The 25000-nt window shown below is 43.0% G+C and overlaps 1 protein-coding gene across 1 annotated transcript in view; it reads left to right on the top strand.

Annotated features, from left to right (window-relative positions):
- The window catches only part of LOC143275380 (phospholipid-transporting ATPase IF-like), an 87064-nt gene that overhangs the window by 41245 nt on the left and 20819 nt on the right, over positions 1–25000 (top strand). Inside the window, exons 15-24 of the mRNA XM_076579447.1 lie at positions 825–937; positions 3374–3487; positions 5309–5431; positions 7273–7421; positions 9933–10095; positions 11074–11176; positions 13774–13919; positions 15838–15897; positions 19110–19237; positions 22245–22303. Of these exons, the coding sequence (XP_076435562.1) occupies positions 825–937; positions 3374–3487; positions 5309–5431; positions 7273–7421; positions 9933–10095; positions 11074–11176; positions 13774–13919; positions 15838–15897; positions 19110–19237; positions 22245–22303 (1158 nt within the window). The remainder of the gene's footprint in view (positions 1–824; positions 938–3373; positions 3488–5308; positions 5432–7272; positions 7422–9932; positions 10096–11073; positions 11177–13773; positions 13920–15837; positions 15898–19109; positions 19238–22244; positions 22304–25000) is intronic.

Raw genomic sequence — 25000 nt, 5'->3', positions numbered from 1 at the left:
TGGTGGTGTGTTGTTGCTTTGCATTCTAAGCGAGTATAACACGTGTTTGGTGTCATGTACTGTACCATGTCAAACTGATGCTTCTTCTTCTTCTTCTTCTGCGTTCACTCGTATGCACACGAGTGGGCTTTTACGTGTATGACCGTTTTTACCCCGCCATGTAGGCAGCCATACTCCGTTTTCGGGGGGTGTGCATGCTGGGTGTGTTCTTGTTTCCATAACCCACCGAACACTGACATGGGTTACAGGATCTTTAACGTGCGTATTTGATCTTCTGCTTGCATATACACACGAAGGGGGTTCAGGCACTAGCAGGTCTGCACATATGTTGACCTGGGAGATCGTAAAAATCTCCACCCTTTACCCACCAGGTGCCGTCACCGTGATTCGAGCCCGGGACCCTCAGATTGACAGTCCAACGCTTTAACCACTCGGCTATTGCACCCGTCAAACTGATGCAAACTAGGCCAATCGGTTTGCTCTGCTTGGCCAAAAATTTCGCGAACACATGATTATTTTCTGTCAGGGTTTGTTACTACAAAAAAAAAAGGTAAAGACAATAAAAAAAAAGAATAACACAGAGAGGTGTTGTCATCTGATCAGACCCGCCCTCCCCCATGCCCCCACCCCCCTCCCCCCCCACCACCAGGCTGACTGGCGTTGTCATCTGATCAGACTCCCCCTCCCCCAACCCCCCCGCACCCCCGGCCCCCCACCACCAGGCTGACTGGCGTTGTCATCTGATCAGATCTCCCCTCCCCCACCCCCCCGCCCCCCCACCACCAGGCTAACTGGCAGCCACCTGCTGTGTTGCTCTGTGACAGGGGAGGTGTACTTGCTGTGCAAAGGAGCAGAGGTGAGCGTATTCGACAAGATCTCGGCCGCAGACTCTGATGCCATCCAGACAGCGAGGGCACAAGTGGACCAGTTAGCCGTGGTGAGTCTGTCTGTGGAAGTCAAAAGTGGAAATTTTTTTTGATTGTCAGACCGCAGAACCGTAACAAGGAATTGATACAAGGGGAAAATTGTGGTGAGTCTTTGTCACAGTGTGTATCGTATTTGTAGTGTATTGTATCGCTCTTTTTTTTTGTCACAACGGATTTTGTCTGTGTGAAATTTGGGCTGCTCTCCCCCAGGGAGAGTGCGTCACTACACTGAGAATGTCACCCCTTTTTTTTTTGTATTTATTCGTGCCCACTTTTTTTTTTTTATGCTTTCCTATTGAAGTGGATTTTTCTGCAGAATTTTCCCAGGGACAACCCTTTTGTTGCCATGGGTTCTTTTATGTGCGCTAGGTGCATGCTGCACACAGGACCTCGGTTTATCATCTCATCCGAATGACTAGTGTCCAGACCACCACTCAAGGTCTAGTGGAGGGGGAGAAAATATCGGCCGTGATTTGAACCAGCATGCTCAGATTCTGTCGTTTCCTAGGCAGACACGTTACCTCTAGGTAATGCTTCCGCCTAGGAAGCGAGAGAATCTGAGTGCGCTGGTTTGAATCACAGCTCAGCCGCTGATATTTTCTCCCCCTCCACTTGACCTTGAGTGGTGGTCTGGATGCTAGTCATTCGGATGAGATGATAAACCGAGGTCCCGTGTGCAGCATGCACGTAGCGCACCTAAAAGAACACACAGCAACAAAAGGGTTGTTCCTGGCAAAACTCTGTAGAAAAATCCACTTTGATAGGAAAAACAAATAAAACTGCGCGCAGGCAAAAAAAAAAGAAAAAAAAAAGGGGGTGGCGCTGTAGTGTAACGACGCACTTTCCCTGGGGAGAGCAGCCCGAATTTCACACAGAGAAATCTGTTGTGATAAAAGGAAATACAAATACAAATACATCACGCTGTGTCTGCAGTATTTGTATGAAAGTCAGTCATGGCCCACTATGACCATCAGAACAGCAGAGGAGGCAACTGCTGTCCCAACTATTTGGGCTAGAATTTGATCATAGTAGTGAGTGTCTTGCCCATGTTACATCTCCACTCTCTCCAGCCAAGAGGGCTTTAGGAAGCTGGCGTTGGGGATGGTTCCTAAAGGCCAACTAGCCCCCAAGGCTGCAGCACTAAGAACCAAAGTGAGCTGCAGCGTTTCAGAAAAAAAACAAAACAAAAAAACCCCCAAAACTCCAGGAGCAGATGCCTGACCGTATAATCCCTATGATTATGATTAATAATAATAATAATGGTATTTATATAGTGCTGAATCTTGTAGGGGGCTTAGCAGGTGGTGTCCTAAGTACGTTAAAACAGAACAGGCACCACTGAACACCACCGAAGTGACTCAGCAGCAGTGCAGGGTCTCCTCTGGTGTGTGGCCTCTGGGCGATCTAACATCGATGGTTCCCTGTGGACTGCCGATGCTGGAACTGTGACGGACGAACCCGGGTGTGGCTGTGTATGGGGGAATCTAAATGAGCAGCGTGGGAGTAATGCCACTGAAACGGCGCAGATGATGGGGCAGCAAAAAAAAAAAAAAAAAGAAAAAAAAAAAGAACCAAAGCAATCTGCAGCGTATCAGAAAAAAACAAAAAAAACAAAACAAACCAAGAACCCCAGGAGCCTGACCATATAATCCCTATGATTATGATTAATAATAATAATAATAATGGTATTTATATAGCGCTGAATCTTGTGCAGAGACAAATCAAAGTGCTTTTGCACCAGTCATTCACACGCATGCATAACTCTAAAACTGTAGAAACTAAAGACAAGGAAGGGCAGGCAAGGGGGGCTGTTTTGGGAAGAGGTGGGTTTTAAGGCCAGACTTGAAAGAGCTGCGAGTGGAGACTTGACAGAGCGAAAGAGGAAGTTTATTCCAATCGCAAGGTCCAGAGACAGAGAAAGAACGGCGGCCAACAGTCGAGTGTTTGAATCTGGGTATGCATAAACAGAGTGGATCCGAAGCCGATCGTAGTGAGCGAGATGGAGTGCAGAGGTTAAGACAGCCACAGAGATAGGAAGGGGCAGTTTTGTGAATACATTTATAACATAGAGTGCTGATCTTGTACTTTATTCGGTGTGAGACAGGGAGCCAGTGGAGATGTTGCAAAAGAGGAGTGATGTGCTCAGATCTTTTCTTTCTGAGGACGAGTCGGGTTATAATTATTTTGATGATGATGATGATGATGATTGTGATTGATATTATAATTATCATTACTATTGTTATTATTATTGTTGTTGATATTATCAACAAAATCAGGAAACTACTTGAACATTCTTGACCTACGAAAAAAAAATGTTGTGATTGATATTATTATTATTATTATTATTATTATTATTATTACCATTGTTATTATTATTGTTGTTGTTGATGTTTTCAAACAAAATCACGAACTACGTGACCATTCTCGACCTGCGAAACCTGTTTCAGTTGGGCCTACGGACACTTGCGATAGCACACAGAAAGTTGACGCCAGAGCAGTACGAACAAGTGAATGCGTTGCTCATGGAAGCCAAGACGTCTTTACAGGACAGAGAACAAAAGGTAGGGTGGACATAGACTGCCTTGGACGTGTATACTGGACTTGTAGCATAGAGCTTCAAGAATATGCGCTATATCAAGATGCCTCAATAGATAGATATATAAATTTGGACGGGCGCAGTAGCCGAGTGGTTAAAGCGTTGGACTTTCAATCTCAGGGCCCCGAGTTTGAATCTTGGTAACGGCGCCTGGTGGGTAAAGGGTGGAGATTTTTCCCGATCTCCCGGGTCAACATATGTGCAGACTTGCTCAATGCCTGAACCCCCTTCATGTGTATATGCAAGCAGAAAATCAAATACGCTCGTTAAAGATCCTGTAATCCATGTCAGTGTTTGGTGGGTTATAGAAACAAGAATGTACCCAGCATGCCCACCCTTGAAAACGGAATATGGCTGCTTAAGTAGGGGGGTAAAAACGGTCATACACGTAAAAGCCACTCGTGTACACGCGAGTGAATGTGGGAATTGCAGCCCATGAACGAAGAAGAAGAATAAGATCCTTCCTGTGTCTGGCTCTGCGCAGGTTGGCAGCCTGTTGTGCAAAGCAAATAACTCCGCGTTATAGAGCTCCGCGTTAATAGAGCTTGGTCTCCGACCAAGGATAGGCACTATATAAGTATCCATATCACTCATTTTCTTTTTTGCCCCTGAGGGTTGGATGTAAAAAAAGTGGCTGTGCTTACTCCACTACCCTTGTGAAATAAAGACGTCAAAAGAGGGCGCTAGCCAGTGGGACAAAGGGGAGGTTACCTACTTCCGGGAGGTTATGGGCCGTAGTTTCATTTTCTCCGCATAGGCAGATAGTAGTTTGCACAGGACAGGAATGTCAGACCCCTGCCAGAGTCTGCACTAGTTGGGTCACGGTAAGTATGTTACTTAAACGTAATTTTAGGACGAAAATTTCCTTTTGTCTCGTTTCATTAATATCATCATTTTATTTTCATTGTCTGATGTCCTTCTCCTCCTCCTCATTGTTATCATCTTTTTCTTCTTCTGCGTTCGTGGGCTGCAACTCCCACGTTCGCTCGTATGCACACGAGTGGGCTTTTATGTATATGACCGTTTTTTTTACTCCGCCGTGCAGGCAGCCATACTCTGTTTTCGGGGGTGTGCATGCTGGGTATGTTCTTGTTTCCATAACCCACCGAACGCTGACATGGATTACAGGATCTTTAACGTGCGTATTTGATCTTCTGCGTGCGTATACACACGAAGGGGGTTCAGGCACTAGCAGGTCTGCACATATGTTGACCTGGGAGATCGGAAAAATCTCCACCCTTCACCCACCAGGCGCCGTCACCGTGATACGAACCCGGGACCCTCAGATTGACAGTCCAACGCTTTAATCACTTGGCTGTTGCGCCCGTCAATTGTTGTAATAATTATCATTGTCAACACTGATGATGGGCGCAATACCCGAGTGGGTTAAACTGTTGGACTTTCAATCTGAGGGTCCCGGGTTCAAATCTCGGTAACGTCGCCTGGTGGGTAAAGGGTGGAGATTTTTCCCGATCTCCCAGGTCAACTTATATGCAGACCTGCTGGTGCCTGTGTATATGCAAGCAGAAGATCAAATACGCACATTAACGATCCTGTAATCCATGTCAGCGCTCTGTGGGTTATGGAAACGAGAACATACCCAGCATGCACACCCCCGAAAACGGAGTATGGCTGCCTATATGGTGGGGGTAAAAAAACGGTCATACATGTAAAAGCCCACTCGTGTACATACAAATGAACGTGGGAGTTGCAGCCGACAAATGCAGAAGAAGAAGAAGAAGAAATCAATGCTGACGTGATGTTGAAGGGGTGTGTGGTGTGTCAGGTGGAGGAAGCATACACACAGGTGGAGAGAGACCTGACCCTGCTGGGCGTGACTGGTGTGGAGGACAAACTGGGCGAACAGGTGCCGGAGACCATCGTTGCACTCCGCCACGCTGGCATTAAGGTGTGTGGGTTTTTTTTGTCTTTCTACCACCACACAGTTACAATTGCAGGGCTTCTATCCACACATTTCACAGTTCTCTGCCATTGTTTTCCTGCTTTGGAAACAGGGGAAAGAAAACGGCGGCTTCATTTCTTTCAGGATGACGCTGGTAAGACTGGTGCTGATAACAATGTTGGTTAACTCTTATTTTAATAATAATAATAATAATGGTATTTATATAGCGCTGAATCTTGTGCAGAGACAAATCAAAGCGCTTTCGCACCAGTCATTCACACGCATACATAACTCTAAAACTGTAGAAACTGAAGACAAGGAAGAGGCAGGGAAAGGAGGCTGTTTTGGGAAGAGGTGGGTTTTAAGGCCAGACTTGAAAGAGCTGAGTGTGGAGACTTGGTGAAGCGAAAGAGGAAGTTCATTCCAATTGCAAGGTCCAGAGACTGGCGTGTGCGAGTGTTTGTGTGTACCGCTCTCTTTCAACAAGTCACGTCAGAAACCTTGCCAGGCTTGGCTAAGTGTAGCCAGCGTGGACCATGTGGTTGGCTGTTTATATGAGGGTACACGACTGTCAAACATTATCAAACAGGATAAAGCCGAACGCTTTTATAACAGAGTTCAGCAGAGACGTTAAATGCATATGTGGAGAATCTATTTCTAGCAGACACATACTCTTTGAATGTCAGAGTCTGAAATCGTTTTTACCAAACTTCTCGGAAAATTCTTGTGAATGTATTTTTGACAGTTTCAAGATGTTATCTGCTATTGCAGAAGGTTTGCTGCATAGTCCAATTGGACATTTGTTATAGTTGTTACAGTTGTTTGATGTTAGCGTTTCCTTCTATATGCCTATGTCTCCCCTTTCAATGTTTTATTTTTTCCAGTGCTCTGTATCTTTTCCCCACCACACACACACATGCACACACACGCGCACACACACCCTCTGTCCAATACTGTTCCCACCACCACGCCCCGCCCCACCCTCCCCCCCCAGGACCCCCCCCCCCCTTTTTTTTATGTTGAGGGTGTGAGAAATGTCTCCAGTTTTGTGACATTTATGTTGAGAATTTCAGAATTGTCTCCAGTTCTGTGACATTTATGTTGAGGGTGTGAGAAATGTCTCCAGTTCTGTGACATTTATGTTGAGGGTGTGAGAAATGTCTCCAGTTCTGTGACATTGACATTAAGGGTGTGAGAATTGTCCCCAGTTCTGTGACATTTATGTTGAGGGTGTGAGAAATGTTGTACAGTTCTGTGACATTTATGTTGAGGGTGTGAGAAATGTTGTACAGTTCTGTGACATTTATGTTGAGGGTGTGAGAAATGTTGTACAGTTCTGTGACATTTATGTTGAGGGTGTGAGAAATGTTGTACAGTTCTGTGACATTTATGTTGAGGGAGTGAGAAATGTCTCCAGTTCTGTGACATTGACATTAAGGGTGTGAGAATTGTCCCCAGTTCTGTGACATTTATGTTGAGGGTGTGAGAAATGTCTCCAGTTCTGTGACATTTATGTTGAGGGTGTGAGAATTGTCCCCAGTTCTGTGACATTTATGCTGAGGGTGTGAGAATTGTCTCCAGTTCTGTGACATTTATGTTGAGGGTGTGAGAAATGTTGTACAGTTCTGTGACATTTATGTTGAGGGTGTGAGAAATGTTCTACAGTTCTGTGACATTTATGTTGAGGGTGTGAGAAATGTTGTACAGTTCTGTGACATTTATGTTGAGGGTGTGAGAAATGTCTCCAGTTCTGTGACATTTATATGTTGAGCTTGTTTGAGACAGTGTAGGGGATGAGAATGTAAAAAAATGTTTATTTTGAACTGGGGCGTGTGGGATATTTTCAGGTGTGGGTCTTGACGGGAGACAAACAGGAGACGGCAGTGAACATCAGTTACTCCACGGGTCATTTTCACAAGGGGATGAGCGAGCTTTATGTGACCGCCATGACCAGTTCCCAGCAGTGCCAAGAGAAAATGACCTCCCTTCAAAGAAGGTAAGTCAGTGTGCGTGTGTTTATTTGTGTGGTGTGTGTGTGTGCGTGGTGTGTGTGTGTGTGTGTGTGTGTGTGTGTGTGTGTGTGTGTGTGTGTGTGTGTGTGTGGTGTGTGGTGGGTATGTGGGGGGTGTGTGTGTGTGTGTGTCTGTGTGTGTGTGTGATGTGTGTATTTGTCTGTGTGTATTTATGTGTGTGTGTGTGTGTGTGTGTGTGTGTGTGTGTGTGTGTGTGTGTGTGCAGTGGCTTTGTGTGTGTGTGCATTTACAAAAAAAAAAAAAAAAAAAAAAAAAAAAAAAAAAAATCATTACAAACATAAACATTCATGCATCAAATACACCATGCATGAACAAGCACGAACACACAGACATGCAACCCCTCCCCCCTCCCCCAATTATGCACATAATATATATTATTATTATTAGTAGTAGTAGTAGAATTTTTATGTATTTATCTATTATTAATTTTTTTAAAATATTCTTTATATATATATATATATATATATATATATATATATTTAAAAAAAAAAAATTTTTTTGTTTCGTTATTTTATTTTATTTTATTTATTTATTTTAAAATTTATTTATTTTTTCTCAAGGCCTGACTAAGCACGTTGGGTTACGCTGCTGGTCAGGCATCTGCTTGGCAGATGTGGTGGTGTAGCGTACATAGATCTGACCGAACGCAGTGACGCCTCCTTGAGCTACTGATACCGATACTGATACTGATACTAGCCCATCTGTTGTCTCCCTTGTGAAGAGACTCTGCTAAAACCAGTAGTTATCCCAGCGCATGGCTGATGTCCCTGAACTGATGTAAGCTAACAGCTGGTGCCAACAGGAAAATCAGAGCTGTGTGTGACCAGTTGTTCCCCCACTGCAATGGGGCCAACTGCGAAGTGAGAGCCGTACAATCAATGGTTTCTCCGCTGCTGTGGGAATTCATTTACAGCTCGACGGGCGCAATAGCCGAATGGTTAAAGCATTGGACTTTCAATCTGAGGGTCCCGGGTTCAAATCATGGTAACGGCGCCTGGTGGGTAAAGGGTGGAGATTTTTACGATCTCCCAGGTCAACATATGTGCAGACCTGCCAGTGCCTGAACCCCCTTCGTGTGTATACGCAAGCAGAAGATCAGATACGCACGTTAAAGATCCTGTAATCCATGTCAGCGTCCTTCATGTGTATACGCAAGCAGAAGATCAGATACGCACGTTAAAGATCCTGTAATCCATGTCAGCGTCCGGTGGGTTATGGAAACAAGAACATACCCAGCATGCACATTCCCGAAAACGGAGTATGGCTGCCTACATGGCGGGATAAAAACGGTCATACACGTTAAAGCCCACTCGCGTATATACGAGTGAACGTGGGAGTTGCAGCCCACGAATGCAGAAGAAGAAGAAGAAGAATTTACAGCTCAAGTCTTTTGTGAAGGGCCGTGACTCTCAAGTTAGGAAGCAAGACTGCACTGGCTGTTAGTGCTGCAGCCTTTGGGGGGCTAGCTGGCCTTTGAGGACCATCCCTCTTCTTCTTCTGCGTTCACTCGTATGCACATGAGTGGGCTTTTACATGTATGACCGTTTTTACCCCACCATGTAGGCAGCCATACTCCCATTTTCGGGGATGTGCATGCTGGGTATGTTCTTGTTTCCATAACCCACCGGATGCTGACATGGATTACAGGATCTTTAACGTGCGTATTTGATCTTCTGCTTGCATATACACACGAAGAGGGGTTCAGGCACTAGCAGGTCTGCACATATGTTGACCTGGGAGATCGTAAAAATCTCCACCCTTTACCCACCAGGCGCCGTCACCGTGATTTGAACGCGGGACCCTCAGATTGACAGTCCAATGCTTTAACCACTCGGCTATTGTGCCCGTCTGAGGACCATCCCAAAACGCCGACTGTCCTAAAGACTGAGAGAGTGGGGATGTAACTTGGGCAAGACACTCTCAACTACGATCAAATACTAGCCCAGATAGTTGGGACAGCAGTTACCTTCTCTGATGGACAAACACGACTTTCACACATTGGAGAGAAGAGTTAAACCAGCAGTTATCTCCCTGTGTGACGGGCGCAGTAGCCGAGTGGTTAAAGCGTTGGACTTTCAATCTGAGGGTCCCGGGTTCGAATCACGGTGACGGCACCTGGTGGGTGAAGGGTGGAGATTTTTACGATCTCCCAGGTCAACATATGTGCAGACCTGCTTAGTGCCTGAATCCCCTTCATGTGCATACGCAAGCAGAAGATCAAATATGCGTGTTAAAGATCCTGTCAGCATTGACTGGGTCATGGAAACAAGAACATACCCAGCATGCACACCCCCCAAAAAGGAGTATGGCTGCCTACATGGCGGGGTAAAAAAAAACAAAAACGGTCACACACGTAAAAGCCCACTCGTGCACACACGAGTGAACATAAGAGTTGCAGCCCACCAACGAAGAAGAAGAATAAGATCCTCCCTGTGTGTGTGTGTGTGTGTGTGTGTGTGTGTGTGTGACTCCAGGACGACGCTGTCGGAGGGAGAGGCGGAGCATGTTCTGGTGATTGACGGCCAGTCGCTGGGCTTTGCTCTGGCCACCAAGGAATGCCGGGCGCTGCTGTTGGGGCTGTGTTACAGCTGTGTGGCCGTGCTGTGCTGTCGGATGTCGCCCCTACAGAAAGCGGAGGTGGGTCAGCCTCTGTGTGTGTGTGTGTGGAGGGGGTGGGACAGGGTAGGGGTGGTTGTGTGTGCATGTATGTTTGTTTTTGAGGGTTTTGTGTTTGTGTGTGTGTATGTGTTTGTGTTTGTTTGTGTGTGTGTGTGTGTGGTGGTTAGGAGGGTGTGTGTGTGTGTGGAGTGGGTGGGAGGGTGTGTGTGTATGTGTGTGTGTGTGTATGTATGTTTGTGAGGGTTTTGTGTTTGTGTTTGTTTGTGTGTGTGTGTTTGGCTGTTTGTTTGAGTGTGTGTGTAAATATTTGTGTTTGAGTGTTTGTGTGTGTGTGTTTGTGTGTGTGTGTGTGTTGGTCATTAATTCAATGTCTGTTCATTAAAGTGATTTTAGACAACAACAACAAAAAAGAAAAAAAAAGAAAAAAAAGGACATGTGCAGAGTATGTGTTTACGCGTATGTGAACGTGTTCGTACTGTTAACAATTACAAATGTGACAAGAAATGGAAATGTGGATTGGAGAAGGCAAATTTGGGGAATGGAAACAAACTAAGGAAACCAATTGATTAACCACAAAATCGTCCATCTGACGAACGAGAAAAAGAACCATAAAATCAACCAACTGTGCAAAAACAGGTAAGAGTCAAATGTTAGAATACTTACAGGTAATCAGCTATTGGACATTTTTGATAAACTAACAAAAAAAAAAAAATGTGTAAGTTAATGACGAAGAGTTAAATATTTTCGTAATTGAGTTTTGGGAAGGTATAGGAGTAAACTCTTTTAACTGAACACATGAAAGAATATGCAAATTTATAATTTTCTGTCCACAAAGTAAGTAATACAGTTGATGAACAACATTTACAGGTAAGTAATACAGTTGATGAACAACATTTACAGGTAAGTAATACAGTTGATGAACAACATTTACAGGTAAGTAATACAGTTGATGAACAACATTTACAGGTAAGTAATACAGTTGATGAACTGTTACAGGTGGTCAGATTAGTGAAGCATTCCAAGCAGCACCCAGTGACGGCTGCCATCGGGGACGGCGCCAATGACGTCAGCATGATACAGGAAGCCCACATTGGACTTGGTAATTACCTCTGTACCTTCTGTCAATTACAGCAACTGTAAAATATTTCCATATCACCTGGTTGGTAACTACCTCTGTGCTTTCTGTCGGTTACAACAACTTAAAATAAATCCATACCTCTGTACCTTCTGTCAGATACAACAGCTTAAAATAATCCCTAACACCTGGTTGGTAATTACCTCTGTACCTTCTGTTGGTTACAACAACATAAAATAATCCCTAACACCTGGTTGGTAATTACCTCTGTACCTTCTGTCGGTTACAGCAACTTAAGATAATCCTTAACACCTGGTTGGTTGGTAATTACCTCTGTGCTTTCTGTCTGTTACAACAACTTAAAATATTCCATATCACCTGGTTGGTAATTATCTCTGTACCTTCTGTTGGTTACAACAACTTAAGATAATCCCTAACACCTGGTTGGTAATTATCTCTGTACCTTCTGTTGGTTACAACAACTTAAGATAATCCCTAACACCTGGTTGGTAATTACCTCTGTACCTTCTGTCTGTTACAGCAACTTAAAATAATCCCTAACACCTGGTTGGTAATTACCTCTGTACCTTCTGTCGGTTACAGCAACTTAAGATAATCCCTAACACCTGGTTGGTAATTATCTCTGTAACTTCTGTCGGTTATAACAACTTAGAATAATCCCTAACACCTGGTTGGTAATTACCTCTGTACCTTCTGTTGGTTACAACAACTTAAAATATTCCATAACACCTGGTTGGTAATTATCTCTGTACCTTCTGTCTGTTACAACAACTTAGAATATTCCATAACACCTGGTTGGCAATTATCTCTGTACCTTCTGTCTGTTACAACAACTTAAAATATTCCATAACACCTGGTTGGTAATTATCTCTGTAACTTCTGTCGGTTATAACAACTTAGAATAATCCCTAACACCTGGTTGGTAATTACCTCTGTACCTTCTGTTGGTTACAACAACTTAAAATATTCCATAACACCTGGTTGGTAATTATCTCTGTACCTTCTGTCTGTTACAACAACTTAGAATATTCCATAACACCTGGTTGGCAATTATCTCTGTACCTTCTGTCTGTTTCAACAACTTAAAATATTCCATATCACTTGGTTGGTAATTATCTCTGTACCTTCTGTTGGTTATAACAACTGAAGATAATCCCTGACACCTGGTTGGTAATTACCTCTGTACCTTCTGTCTGTTACAGCAACTTAAAATAATCCCTAACACCTGGTTGGTAATTACCTCTGTACCTTCTGTCTGTTACAACAACTTAAAATATTCCATATCACCTGGTTGGTAATTATCTCTGTACCTTCTGTTGGTTACAACAACTTAAGATAATCCCTAACACCTGGTTGGTAATTACCTCTGTACCTTCTGTCGGTTACAACAACTTAAAATATTCCATATCACCTGGTTGGTAATTATCTCTGTACCTTCTGTTGGTTACAACAACTTAAGATAATCCCTAACACCTGGTTGGTAATTACCTCTGTACCTTCTGTCTGTTACAGCAACTTAAAATAATCCCTAACACCTGGTTGGTAATTATCTCTGTACCTTCTGTCTGTTTCAACAACTTAAAATATTCTATATCACCTGGTTGGTAATTATCTCTGTACATTCTGTTGGTTACAACAACTTAAGATAATCCCTAACACCTGGTTGGTAATTACCTCTGTACCTTCTGTCTGTTACAGCAACTTAAAATAATCCCTAACACCTGGCTGGTAATTATCTCTGTACCTTCTGTCTGTTACAACAACTTAAAATAATTCATAACACCTGGTTGGTAATCATCTCTGTACCTTCTGTCTGTTACAACAACTTAAGATAATCCTTAACACCTGGTTGGTTGGTAATTACCTCTGTGCTTTCTGTCTGTTACAACAACTTAAAATATTCCGTATCACCTGGTTGGTAATTATCTCTGTACCTTCTGTCAGTTACAACAACTTAAAATATTCTATAGCACCTGGTTGGCAATTACCTGTGTACCTTCTGTTGGTTACAACAACTTAAAATGTTCCAGAATATCTGGTTACTGGGTGGCAGTTACTTTAACAAAATTCTCCAAAAATACTACTTGAAACTTGTTATGGTTATAGGGTGTTAGTAACTTTCAAAAACTGTCCAAAATATATATTTATGAAGGTGACAGAAACTCTAAAAGAACTGTCTTGAATACTTTGAATATGCAATGGTTTTACAATCGGTGATAGCAACTTCAGAAAAAAAGAAACCCAAATACTTGCTGCTTGCAGTTGCTGTGTAAAGGGAGGCAATATGTTTTTTTGTTTTTTTGTTTTGTTTTCTTTTTAAATCATAAAACTTGCAGTTTACAGTCATCATGTGTACAGCAATTGCAACTAGTTTTTTTTTTGTATTTTTAAAAATTCATTTTTATAAATACATAATAACTTGAAATTAACTGTGGCTATTTAGACTTAAGGTTTGTTGTCGAAGGTCAAAGGTCTCAAAGCCTTTTATGGCTTTAAGGGCAGTGAATTCACATTCACTGCGTCAAGAGCTGTGCATAGAAATCCCCAGTTCTCTCATAATGGGAAGGTTAGATACATAGTGGGTATTCTCTGTTTTGCAGGAATTATGGGAAAAGAAGGGAGGCAAGCGGTACAGAGCAGTGACTACGCCTTCGGAAAGTTCCGCTTTCTGTCGCGAGCGTTGCTCCTTCATGGCCACTTCTACTACCACCGTCTTTCAATTCTAGTGCAGTATTTCTTCTACAAGGTAACGTGTGTGCTGGATATAATCATCACCTTTGTCTCTGTTCCTTTCTCTCTTTTGTCTGTTGTTCGCTTTCCTCGCTGACCGTCACTTTTGCATGGTTAGATTCTGAATTGAGACAAGAGCTGACAGGCGCAATAGCCGAGTGGTTAAAGCATCGGACTTTAGACGATAAACTGAGGTCCCGTGTGCAGCATGTACTTAGCGCGCATAAAAGAACCCACGGCAACAAAAGGGTTGTTCCTGGCAAAATTGTGTAGAAAAATCCACTTTGATAGGAAAAACAAATAAAACTGCACGCATGCAAAAAAAAAAAAAAAAAAAAGAAGGGTGGCGCTGTAGTGTAGCGATGCGTCCTCCCTGGGGAGAGCAGCCCGAATTTCACACAGAGAAAATCTGTTGTGACAAAAAAAAAGAAATACAAAACCAAATACAAAATACAAGTTAAAACGGCAGAAGGAGAGGATTCGGTTCCACCTTCCTGTGCCGAAACTGAACCTTTCTTTTCACACCTCCACTCTCTCTCTTCCCTTCTAAATTTGACCATGTTTCTCCTCTCCTTCAGTCTCTCCACTGGTTGCCTGTTTCTGATTGAATAGACTATAAGCTGTCCACTCTGACCTTTTCTGCAGTCAACAGAAAGGCCCCAAGTATCTTTCCGAACTCCTCCATATCTATACCCCGTCTCGCCAGCTCCGTTCTTCCTCTGATACTCAACTTCTCAGGATACCTCACGTCAGAAGTAAGACCTATGGACACAGATCATTTTGTTTTCAGTCGCCAAAGACATGGAACAAGCTCCCTGATAACCTCCGTCATTCTGATTCCCTCACATCTTTTAAATCTCGTCTCAGAACTCACCTTTTCCCTCAGCAATAAGTTCAATTGTGGCAGGTCCACTTCCTTTGCGTTAGCTGTGCTTGACTATGTGTGTATACATATGTATGTGTACATAACTACATGCATGTATATGAATGTGTATTGTGTGTGCGTGTGTTTATGTAAGTTTGTGCCTGCCTATGTGTGCGTATGTGTTAGGGTAGCTGTTAGATACACATGTATGTTAAAATGTATGTATGCAGTGTGTGTGTGTGTGTTTGTGTGTGTGAAGTCACATTTTGGTGTGTGTGTATGTAACATTGATGTAATGTTTTATGTTAAAAAGCATTTTTTAAAGCACCTAGAGCAGATTTCTAGATAGTGTGCTATACAAGTATCCATTATTATTATTCCTCCCCCCCATTCCCTTCCCCCCTTGTTCTCACTGTTACTCTCTGTCTGTCCCTCAGCCCTGTCTGTCTGTCCCTCAGCCCTGTCTGTCTGTCCCTCAGCCCTGTCTGTCTGTCTGTCCCTCAGCCCTGTCTGTCTGTCCCTCAGCCCTGTCTGTCTGTCTGTCCCTCAGCCCTGTCTGTCTGTCCCTCAGCCCTGTCTGTCTGTCTGTCCCTCAGCCCTGTCTGTCTGTCTGTCCCTCAGCTCTGTCTGTCTGTCCCTCAGCCCTGTCTGTCTGTCTGTCCCTCAGCCCTGTCTGTCTGTCCCTCAGCCCTGTCTGTCTGTCTGTCCCTCAGCTCTGTCTGTCTGTCTGTCCCTCAGCCCTGTCTGTCCCTCAGCTCTGTCTGTCTGTCTGTCCCTCAGCCCTGTCTGTCTGTCTGTCCCTCAGCCCTGTCTGTCTGTCCCTCAGCCCTGTCTGTCTGTCTGTCCCTCAGCCCTGTCTGTCTGTCCCTCAGCCCTGTCTGTCTGTCTGTCCCTCAGCCCTGTCTGTCTGTCCCTCAGCCCTGTCTGTCTGTCTGTCCCTCAGCCCTGTCTGTCTGTCTGTCCCTCAGCCCTCTCTGTCTGTCTGTCCCTCAGTCCTCATCTCGTTCTTCTTCCTTCTCTTGAACTGACCGATTCAGTTGTTGGCGTTTTGTTTTGTTTCCTGTTGCAGAATGTGGCGTTCATCATGCCGCAGATTTTCTACCAGGTCTTCACTGTGTTCTCCCAGCAGGTGAGAGAATAGTGATTCTCCTCCTCTTGATTTTTTTTTCATTGCAACTTTTGACTTTGAGCAGGGGGAGGGGGAGGCTGGGGGGCTGGGGAGGGGGGTCAGGATTAGGTTGCCATTTGGCCACACATCCGAGGAGACCCTGCGCTGCTGCTGAGTCAGTTTGTGGCTCCAGTGGAACAGGTGGGGCACCCTCTGTGATGGCAGTCAGAAAGAAAGAGAAACACCCGTAGGTGCTGGGGAGGACCCAGAGAAGCACCGTCTCCACCCGCCCTTGGAACAATCCTGCACCACCCTTGGAGGCCTGCACTTTCAGTGACGGGCTCCCAGCAGTCAGCGAGGGGTTCATAGTTCGAATCCGTATGTGGAGGGTCGACCTGGTGGCAACGCGTCCGCTCAGGAAGCGAGAGAATCTGAGTGCACTGGTTCGAATCCCATCGTCACCTAGTATTTTCTCCCCCACCACTAGACCTTAAAGTGGTGGTCTGGACGCTAGTCATTCAGATGAGATGATAAACCGAGGTTCCGTGTGCAGCATGCACTTTGCACACATAAAATAACCCACAGCAACAAAAAGGTTGTCCCTGACAAAAGTCTGTAGAAAAAAATCCACTTCGACAGGAAAACAAATAAAACTGCATGCAGAAAAAAAAAAATCACCAAAAGAAAAGGGTGGCGCTCTCAGTGTGGTAACACACTCTCTCCGGGGAGAGCAGCTGGAATTTCACACAGAGAAATCTGTTGTAACAAAAGAGTAATACAATACAGTACAGTACAGTACAGTACAATACTGCTTGGCGGACATTTTTGTATTGATCTCCTTGATAGGTTGTGTGTAGATCTGCTGATCTCTTGGCTCGTTCGTGTGTTGCCAGTAAAATGCTAGTGAAAATACCGTAAAGTTCGGTCTACTAAGCCGTGACTTTTTACCCCAGCTTCAACCTCTGCGGCTTATACAATGATGCGGCTTATTTACGGATTTTAATGATCCCGGGAGTGTCACGTTCTCGTCTATTCTTAGCTGCCCTTTAGCTCACCAAAATCATGATTTCTGTCCATGAATGTTGGCTCGTTCGTGTGTTGGCAGTAAAATGCTAGTGAAAATACCGTAAAGTTCGGTCTATAAGCCGCGACTTTTTACCCCAGCTTCAACCTCTGCGGCTTACACAATGATGCGGCTTATTTGCGGATTTTAACGATCCCAGGAGTGTCACGTTCTCGTCTATTCTTAGCTGCCCTTTAGCTCACCAAAATCATGATTTCTGTCCATGAATGTTGGCTCGTTCGTGTGTTGGCAGTAAAATGCTAGTGAAAATACCGTAAAGTTCGGTCTACTAAGCCGCGACTTTTTACCCCAGCTTCAACCTCTGCGGCTTATACAATGATGCGGCTTATTTGCGGATTTTAACGATCCCGGGAGTGTCACGTTCTCGTCTATTCTTAGCTGCCCTTCAGCTCACCAAAATCATGATTTCTGTCCATGAATGTTGGCTCGTTCGTGTGTTGGCAGTAAAATGCTAATGAGAATACCGTAAAGTTCGGTCTGCTAAGCCGCGACTTTTTACCCCAGCTTCAACCTCTGCGGCTTATACAATGATGCGGCTTATTTGCGGATTTTAATGATCCCGGGAGTGTCACGTTCTCGTCTGTTCTTAGCTGCCCTTCAACTCACCAAAATCATGATTTCTGTCCATGAATGTTGGCTCGTTCGTGTGTTGGCAGTAAAATGCTAGTGAAAATACCGTAAAGTTCGGTCTACTAAGCCGCGACTTTTTACCCCAGCTTCAACCTCTGCGGCTTACACAATGATGCGGCTTATTTGTGGATTTTAACGATCCCGGGAGTGTCACGTTCTCGTCTATTCTTAGCTGCCCTTCAACTCACCAAAATCATGATTTCTGTCCATGAATTTTTGGATGAGCTTCAGGATCGTTTGCTAACTGTTCACGTTTTGTAAATCAAATCCGCACACATTAAAGCCTTCAGATCAGCATTCAGTTCTACTCTGCTCAAGCGTACACCCTCATCATGCCAAAAACGTGACGTTATGCCTATGATGCAGCCTTCAAATTGAAGGCGATCGACCTGGCAGACGACAGTGCAAGCGATAAACCAGCAGCGACCTCCACCTTCATGAAGTGAAAGCGAGGCTAAGTCAGTGACAAGATGGCGGAGGAAGCTGTGCTGGTTCTCTTCAACTCGGACACTGAAGATGAAGATTTTAGTGGATTCAGTGAGCAAGATGACGTTGAATAAATGTGACTATCCATAAATTATAGATCTTATTTTCGTTGTGTTTATTTCTTATTTTTTTGTGGCACTAGCAGTATTTTCTTTTGCTTTTCTTTGGGTTGTTCCCGCTTGTGTTTATTTCATAACCTACAGTATCGACAGCTTTTCTTAGTGTCAGTATGTGTTCCGGTACTGGAAATAAGTGTGGCTTATGTATGTATTAAGTTCAATTTTTTCCAAAATTTAGTGCGTGCGGCTTATATACCAGTGCGCTCAATAGACCGAACTTTACGGTACTATGATATGTGCATACATGTTATTTTTGGTGCTGTATTAACATCACCTTCATGCTTGTGTGTGTGTGTGTGTGTGTGTGTGTGTGTGTGTGTGTGTGCTGGGGTTGGGTGTGTGCATGCTTGTGCTCGTTCCTGTATCTATGTGTGTGGGCTAGTGAGTGTATGTGCATGATGCATGTGGGTGTATGGTTGGGCATGGTGTCTTACTTGAGACTCTACAGCCTGCTCAGCTTCCTGTTTTGCAACATCACCTTCATTTGTATATGTGGTGGTGATGGGTGTGTGTGTGTGTGTGTGTGTGTGTGTGTTAGTGTGTGTGTGTGTGTATGTGTGTGCATGTGTGTGTGTGGGTATGTGTGTGTGTGTAATTCATCTCTGCTAACTATTGTCTGTGTTTGTGTGTGTATGTGTGTGTGTGTGTGTGCATGTATGTGTGTGTGTGTGTGGGGGGGGGTATGTGTGTGTGTGTGTGTGTGTGTGTATGTGTGCATGCGTATGTGTGTGTGTGTGTATCTGACTTCAGACGCTGCACAACCTGTTCTGCCTGCTGTTTTACAACAAAACCTTCACCTTGTGTGTGTGTGTGTGTGTGTGTGTGTGTGCGCGCGCGCGCGCGTGTGTGCGTGCATGTGTGTGTGTACGTGTGCGTGCGCACACGTGCGCGTGTATGTGTTTATCTGACCTCAGACGCTGTACGACCCGTTCTGCCTGCTGTTTTACAACATCACCTTCACCTCCCTCCCCATCCTGGTCTACAGTCTGTCTGAGCAGCACCTATCCCGCAGCAAGCTGCTCGACAAACCTGCACAGTACATGTAAGTTATGGACTGCTACCAACAGTAAACATAAGTAATGGACCGCTACAAACAGTACATGTAAGTTATGGACCGCTACAAACAGTACATGTAAATAATGGACCGCTACAAACAGTACATGTAAGTTATGGACTGCTACAAACAGTACATGTAAGTTATGGACTGCTACAAACAGTACATGTAAGTAATGGACCGCTACAAACAGTACATGTAAGCTATGGACTGCTACCAACTTTACATTGAAGTTGTAGACCGCTACCAACAGTACATGTAAGTTATGGACCTGCTACAAACAGTACATGTAAGCTATGGACTGCTACAAACATTACATTGAAGTTGTGAACCGCTACCAACAGTATATGTTAGTAATGGACCGCTACCAACAGTACATGTAAGTTATGGACTGCTACGAACATTACATTAAGTTGTGGACCGCTACCAACAGTACATGTAAGTTATGGACCGCTACAACAGTACATGTAAGTTATGGACCGCTACAAACAGTACATGTAAGTTATGGACTGCTACCAACAGTACATGTAAGTTATGGACCGCTACAAACATTACATTAAGTTGTGGACCGCTACCAACAGTACATGTAAGTTATGGACCGCTACCAACAGTACATGTAAGTTATGGACCGCTACCAACAGTACATGTAAGTTATGGACCGCTACAAACATTACATTAAGTTGTGGCCAGCTACCAACAGTACATGTAAGTTATGGACCGCTACAAACAGTACATGTAAGTTATGGACCGCTACCAACAGTACATGTAAGTTATGGACTGCTACCAACAGTACATGTAAGTTATGGACTGCTACCAACAGTACATGTAAGTTATGGACCGCTACGAAAAGTACATGTAAATTATGGACGGCTATCAACAGTACATGTAAGTTATGGACTGCTACCAATTTTACATTGAAGTTGTAGACCGCTACCAACAGTATATGTAAGTTATGGACTGCTACAAACAGTACATGTAAGTAATGGACCGCTACAAACAGTACATGTAAGCTATGGACTGCTACCAACTTTACATTGAAGTTGTAGACCGCTACCAACAGTATATGTAAGTTATGGACTGCTACAAACAATACATGTAAGTTATGAACTGCTATAAACATTACATTAAGTTGTGAACCGCTACCAACAGTACATGTAAGTAATGGACCGCTACCAACAGTACATGTAAGTTATGGACCGCTACAAACAGTACATGTAAGTTATGGACCGCTACGAAAAGTACATGTAAATTATGGACGGCTATCAACAGTACATGTAAGTTATGGACTGCTACAAACAGTACACGCAAGTAATGGACCGCTACCAACAGTACATGTAAGTTATGGACCGCTACCAACAGTGCATGTAAGTTATGGACTGCTATAAACATTACATTAAGTTGTGGACTGTTACCAACAGTACATGTAAGTAATGGACCGCTACCAACAGTACATGTAAGTTATGGACCGCTACAAACATTACATTAAGTTGTGGCCAGCTACCAACAGTACATGTAAGTTATGGACTGCTACAAACAGTACACGCAAGTTATGGACTGCTACCAACAGTACATGTAAGTTATGGACCGCTACCAACAGTGCATGTTAGTTATGGACCGCTACAAACAGTACATTAAGTTGTGGACCGCTACCAACAGAACATGTAAGTTAGGGACTGCTACAAACATTTCATTAAGTTGTGGACCGCTACAAACATTACATTAAGATATGGACCGCTACAAACAGTACATGTAAGTTATGGACCGCTACAAACATTTCATTAAGATGTGGACCACTACCAAGAGTACATGTAAGTAATGAACTGCTACATACAGTACATGTAAGGTATGGACTGCTACAAATAGTACATGTAAGTTATGGACCGCTACCAACAGTCTGTTCTGTCTTATCATTTCAGGAGAATAATTTGTCTGTTATCATTTATGATAATAATAATAATAATGGTATTTATATAGCGCTGAATCTTGTGCAGAGACAAATCAAAGTGCTTTAGCACCAGTCATTCACACGCATGTATAACTCTAAAACTAAAGAAACTGAAGACAAGGAAGAGGTAGGGGAAGGTGGCTGTTTTGGGAAGAGGAGGGTTTTAAGGCCAGAATTGAAAGACCTGAGTGCAGAGACCTGATGAAGTGAAAGAGGAAGTTCATTCCAAATACAAGGTCCAGAGACAGAAAGAACGGCGGCCAACAGTCGTGTGTTTGAATCTGGGTATGCGTAAACAGAGTGGATCCGAAGCCGGCCGTAGTGAGCGAATGGAGTGCAGAGGTGAAGGCAGCCGCAGAGATAGGAAGGGGCAGGTTTGTGAATACATTTATAACATAGAGTGCTGATCTTGTACTTTATTCTGTGTGACAGGGAGCCAGTGGAGATGTTGCAAAAGAGGAGTGATGTGCTCAGATCTTTTCTTTCTGAGGATGAGTCGGGCAGCAGAGTTTTGTATTTCAGGAGAATTGCTTGTCTGCTCTGTTATCATTTCAGGAGAATAATTTATCCATTATCATTTCAGGAGAATTACTTGTCTGTTATCATTTCAGGAGAATTGCTTGTCTGTTGTCATTTCAGGAGAATTACTCACGTATTCTGTCTGTCGTCATTTCAGGAAAATTACTGTTATCATTTCAGGAGAATTGCCTGTTTGTTCTGTCTGTTATCATTTCAGGAGAATCACTTGTCTGTTATCACTTCAGGAGAATTACATCTCTCTTCTGCCTCTTACCATTTCAGGAGAATTACTCATGTATTCTGTCTTATCATTTCAGGAGAATCACTTGTCTGTTATCACTTCAGGAGAATTACTTCTCTGTTCTGCCTGCTACCATTTCAGGAGAATTTCTTGTCTGTTGTCATTTCAGGAGAATCGCTCGTGTGAGTTGTACTGTTAGCATTTCAGTGGAATTGCTTGTCTGTTATCAGTTCTCCTTGTTGCTTGTCTGTTATCATTTCAGGAGAATTGCTTGTCTGTTGTCATTTCAGGAGAATCACTAGCAATGCAAACCTGTCTTGGGGCCGCTTCTTACTCTGGAGTGCACTGGGTAATTGCAATTTTTATTTCTCTGTCTGTTTGGGTGGTTTTGTTGATAGCATGTGTGTGTGTGTGTGTGTGTGTGTGTGTGTGTGTGTATTTGTATTTTTGTATTTTGTATTCCTTTTTATCACAACAGATTTCTCTGTGTGAAATTCGGGCTGCTCTCCCCAGGGAGAGCACGTCGCTACACTACAGCGCCACCCATTTTTTTTGTATTTTTTCCTGCGTGCAGTTTTATTTGCTTTTCCTGTCGAAGTGGATTTTTCTACAGAATTTTGCCAGGAACAACCCTTTTGTTGCCGTGGGTTCTTTTACATGCGCTAAGTGCATGCTGCACACGGGACCTTGGTTTATCGTCTCATCCGAATGACTAGCGTCCAGACCACCACTCAAGGTCTAGTGGAGGGGGAGAAAATGTTGGCGGCTGAGCCGTGATTCGAACCAGCGCCCTCAGATTCTCTCGCTTCCTAGGCGGACGCATTACCTCTAGGCCATCACTCCATGTGTGTGTGTGAGTGAGGACAATTCAGTCGTTATCTCAGAATAAATAGTTCATGGTGATGTGGCATTGTGTGTGCATATGAGAGAGAGAGAGAGAGAGAGAGAGTACAACTGAGTTGTAATCTTTCAATAAATAGTTCATTATGATGATGATGGTGTGTGTGTGTGTGTGTGTGTGTGTGTGTGTGTGAGAGAGAGAGAGTACAAATCAGATGTAGTCTTAGTATGAATGATTCATGATAATGATGATGATGATGTTTGTTTTGTTTTTGTGTGTGTGTGTGTGTGTGTGTGTGTGTGTGTGTGTGTGTGTATGTGTGTGTGCATGTGAGAGATAGATAGATAGATAGATAGAGAGAGAGAGAGAGAGAGAGAGAGAGAGAACATTAAAAAAAAAAAATTATAAAGATCAGATGAAAAGGATAACTTTCAGTGTGCTGTTTGATGTCATCAGGGCACTGTGTGTTTCTTTGGGGTGCTGCTCTTGTTCTCTGTCTCTCTCTCTCTCACTGTGTCTCTGTCAGCTGCATGTATGATTCGAACAGTTGGTAGAGGACAGAAGAAATGTAATGATTGGTTTGATGATGAGTGTAAGAGGAAGAAAAGACTGGTCAGAGGCCTTCTTAAAAGTTTCCAGAGATGTAAAACTGAAGAGAATAAAAGAGTACGTAAAGAAACATTTGTAAAGGAAAGGAAGGAATATGTTTATTTGAAGAGAAGAAAGAAACGTGAATTTGAGGAGCTAAGGTTACAGAAATTAAAATCATCAATCAAAGATTCAAATCTGTTTTGGGCAACAGTAAGATCTGTAAATAGAAAGGCATTTGTTTATAATAATATTAGTGCTCAGCAATGGTATGACCATTTTTCTAGTGTATTTGTAGGTAATGCTAATACTGAAACAGAAGATGAGGTAGTAGAGGAGGTTGGTGATTTTGAAGAACCTTGTTTTAATGACCCAATTAGCAGGCAAGAAGTAATTGATAGCATAAACAATTTAAAACCAGGTAAAAGTGCAGGCCCAGATAAAATATTGAGTGAAATGTTAAAGCAGGCAAATACAGATATTGTTGATTTTCTGGTGCTTTTATTTAACAGATGTTTCAATGATGGAATCTTTCCAACAGATTGGGCAAAATCGATTATCATACCTATTCACAAAAAGGGAGACCCAAATATTCCAGATAATTACCGTGGAGTTGCACTTACAAGTATCATTAGCAAAGTTTACACTTACATTTTAAATAGAAGATTAACTAAATGGGCTGAACGAGAAGAAAAGATTATTGAAGAGCAAGCTGGATTTCGATCAGGTTACAGCACCATTGACCACATTTTCACATTGTATGCAATTGTACAAACACATTTATTAAAAAATAGAAAATTGTATGTTGCTTTTGTAGATTTTCAGAAGGCCTTCGACTCTGTGAATCGAAATAGTTTATGGAATGTGTTACGTAAAACTGGTGTTGATGGTAAGCTTTATATGGCACTGCGTGGTGTATATGATGCAGTTTTAGCGTGTGTACGTGAGAAGGGTGTATATTCAGATGTATTTGATTGCCCACGTGGCGTAAAACAAGGATGTCTGTTGAGCCCTATGATGTTTTCGTTCTTTATTAATGAACTGGCAGGAGAGATAACGAAAAAAGGAAGACATGGGATTCAAATGATCCCTGGGGCTGTTGAACTGTTTCTCATGTTATTTGCAGATGATGTAATTCTTTTGTCTGACACGGCCATAGGACTTCAAAATCAGCTGAACATATTAAAGCAAGAAGCAGATAGATTATTTTTAAAAGTTAATCTTGAGAAAACAAATGTAGTTGTGTTTAGAAAGGGTGGTTACTTATCTAGATATGAAAAATGGCACTATGGAACTGATGAAGTGAAGGTAACTAATGCTTATAAGTATCTTGGTATGATTTTTACAACTAAGCTGAGTTTGACAAGGACAGTAGCAGAAATTTGTAGAAAGGGGAAGAAGGGGGTTATAGAAATCTTAAGGTGTTTACGTAAGTTAGGCTCGATAGATTCATATATATTTTGGAAACTTTTTGATACTCAAATAGAACCAATGATAACATACAGTGCCGAAATTTGGGGACTTTCTGATAACAAAGATTTAGAAAAAGTACATACATTAGCTATTAAACGTTTTTTAAATGTTCCATTACATGCTTCAAATACTGTATTATATGGA

This window comes from Babylonia areolata, chromosome 30, assembly GCF_041734735.1.
Source record: "Babylonia areolata isolate BAREFJ2019XMU chromosome 30, ASM4173473v1, whole genome shotgun sequence".
Taxonomy (NCBI): Eukaryota; Metazoa; Mollusca; class Gastropoda; order Neogastropoda; family Buccinidae; genus Babylonia; species Babylonia areolata.
The sequence above is the reverse complement of the archived record's forward strand: the minus strand, read 5'-3'. Positions and strand labels throughout refer to the sequence as shown.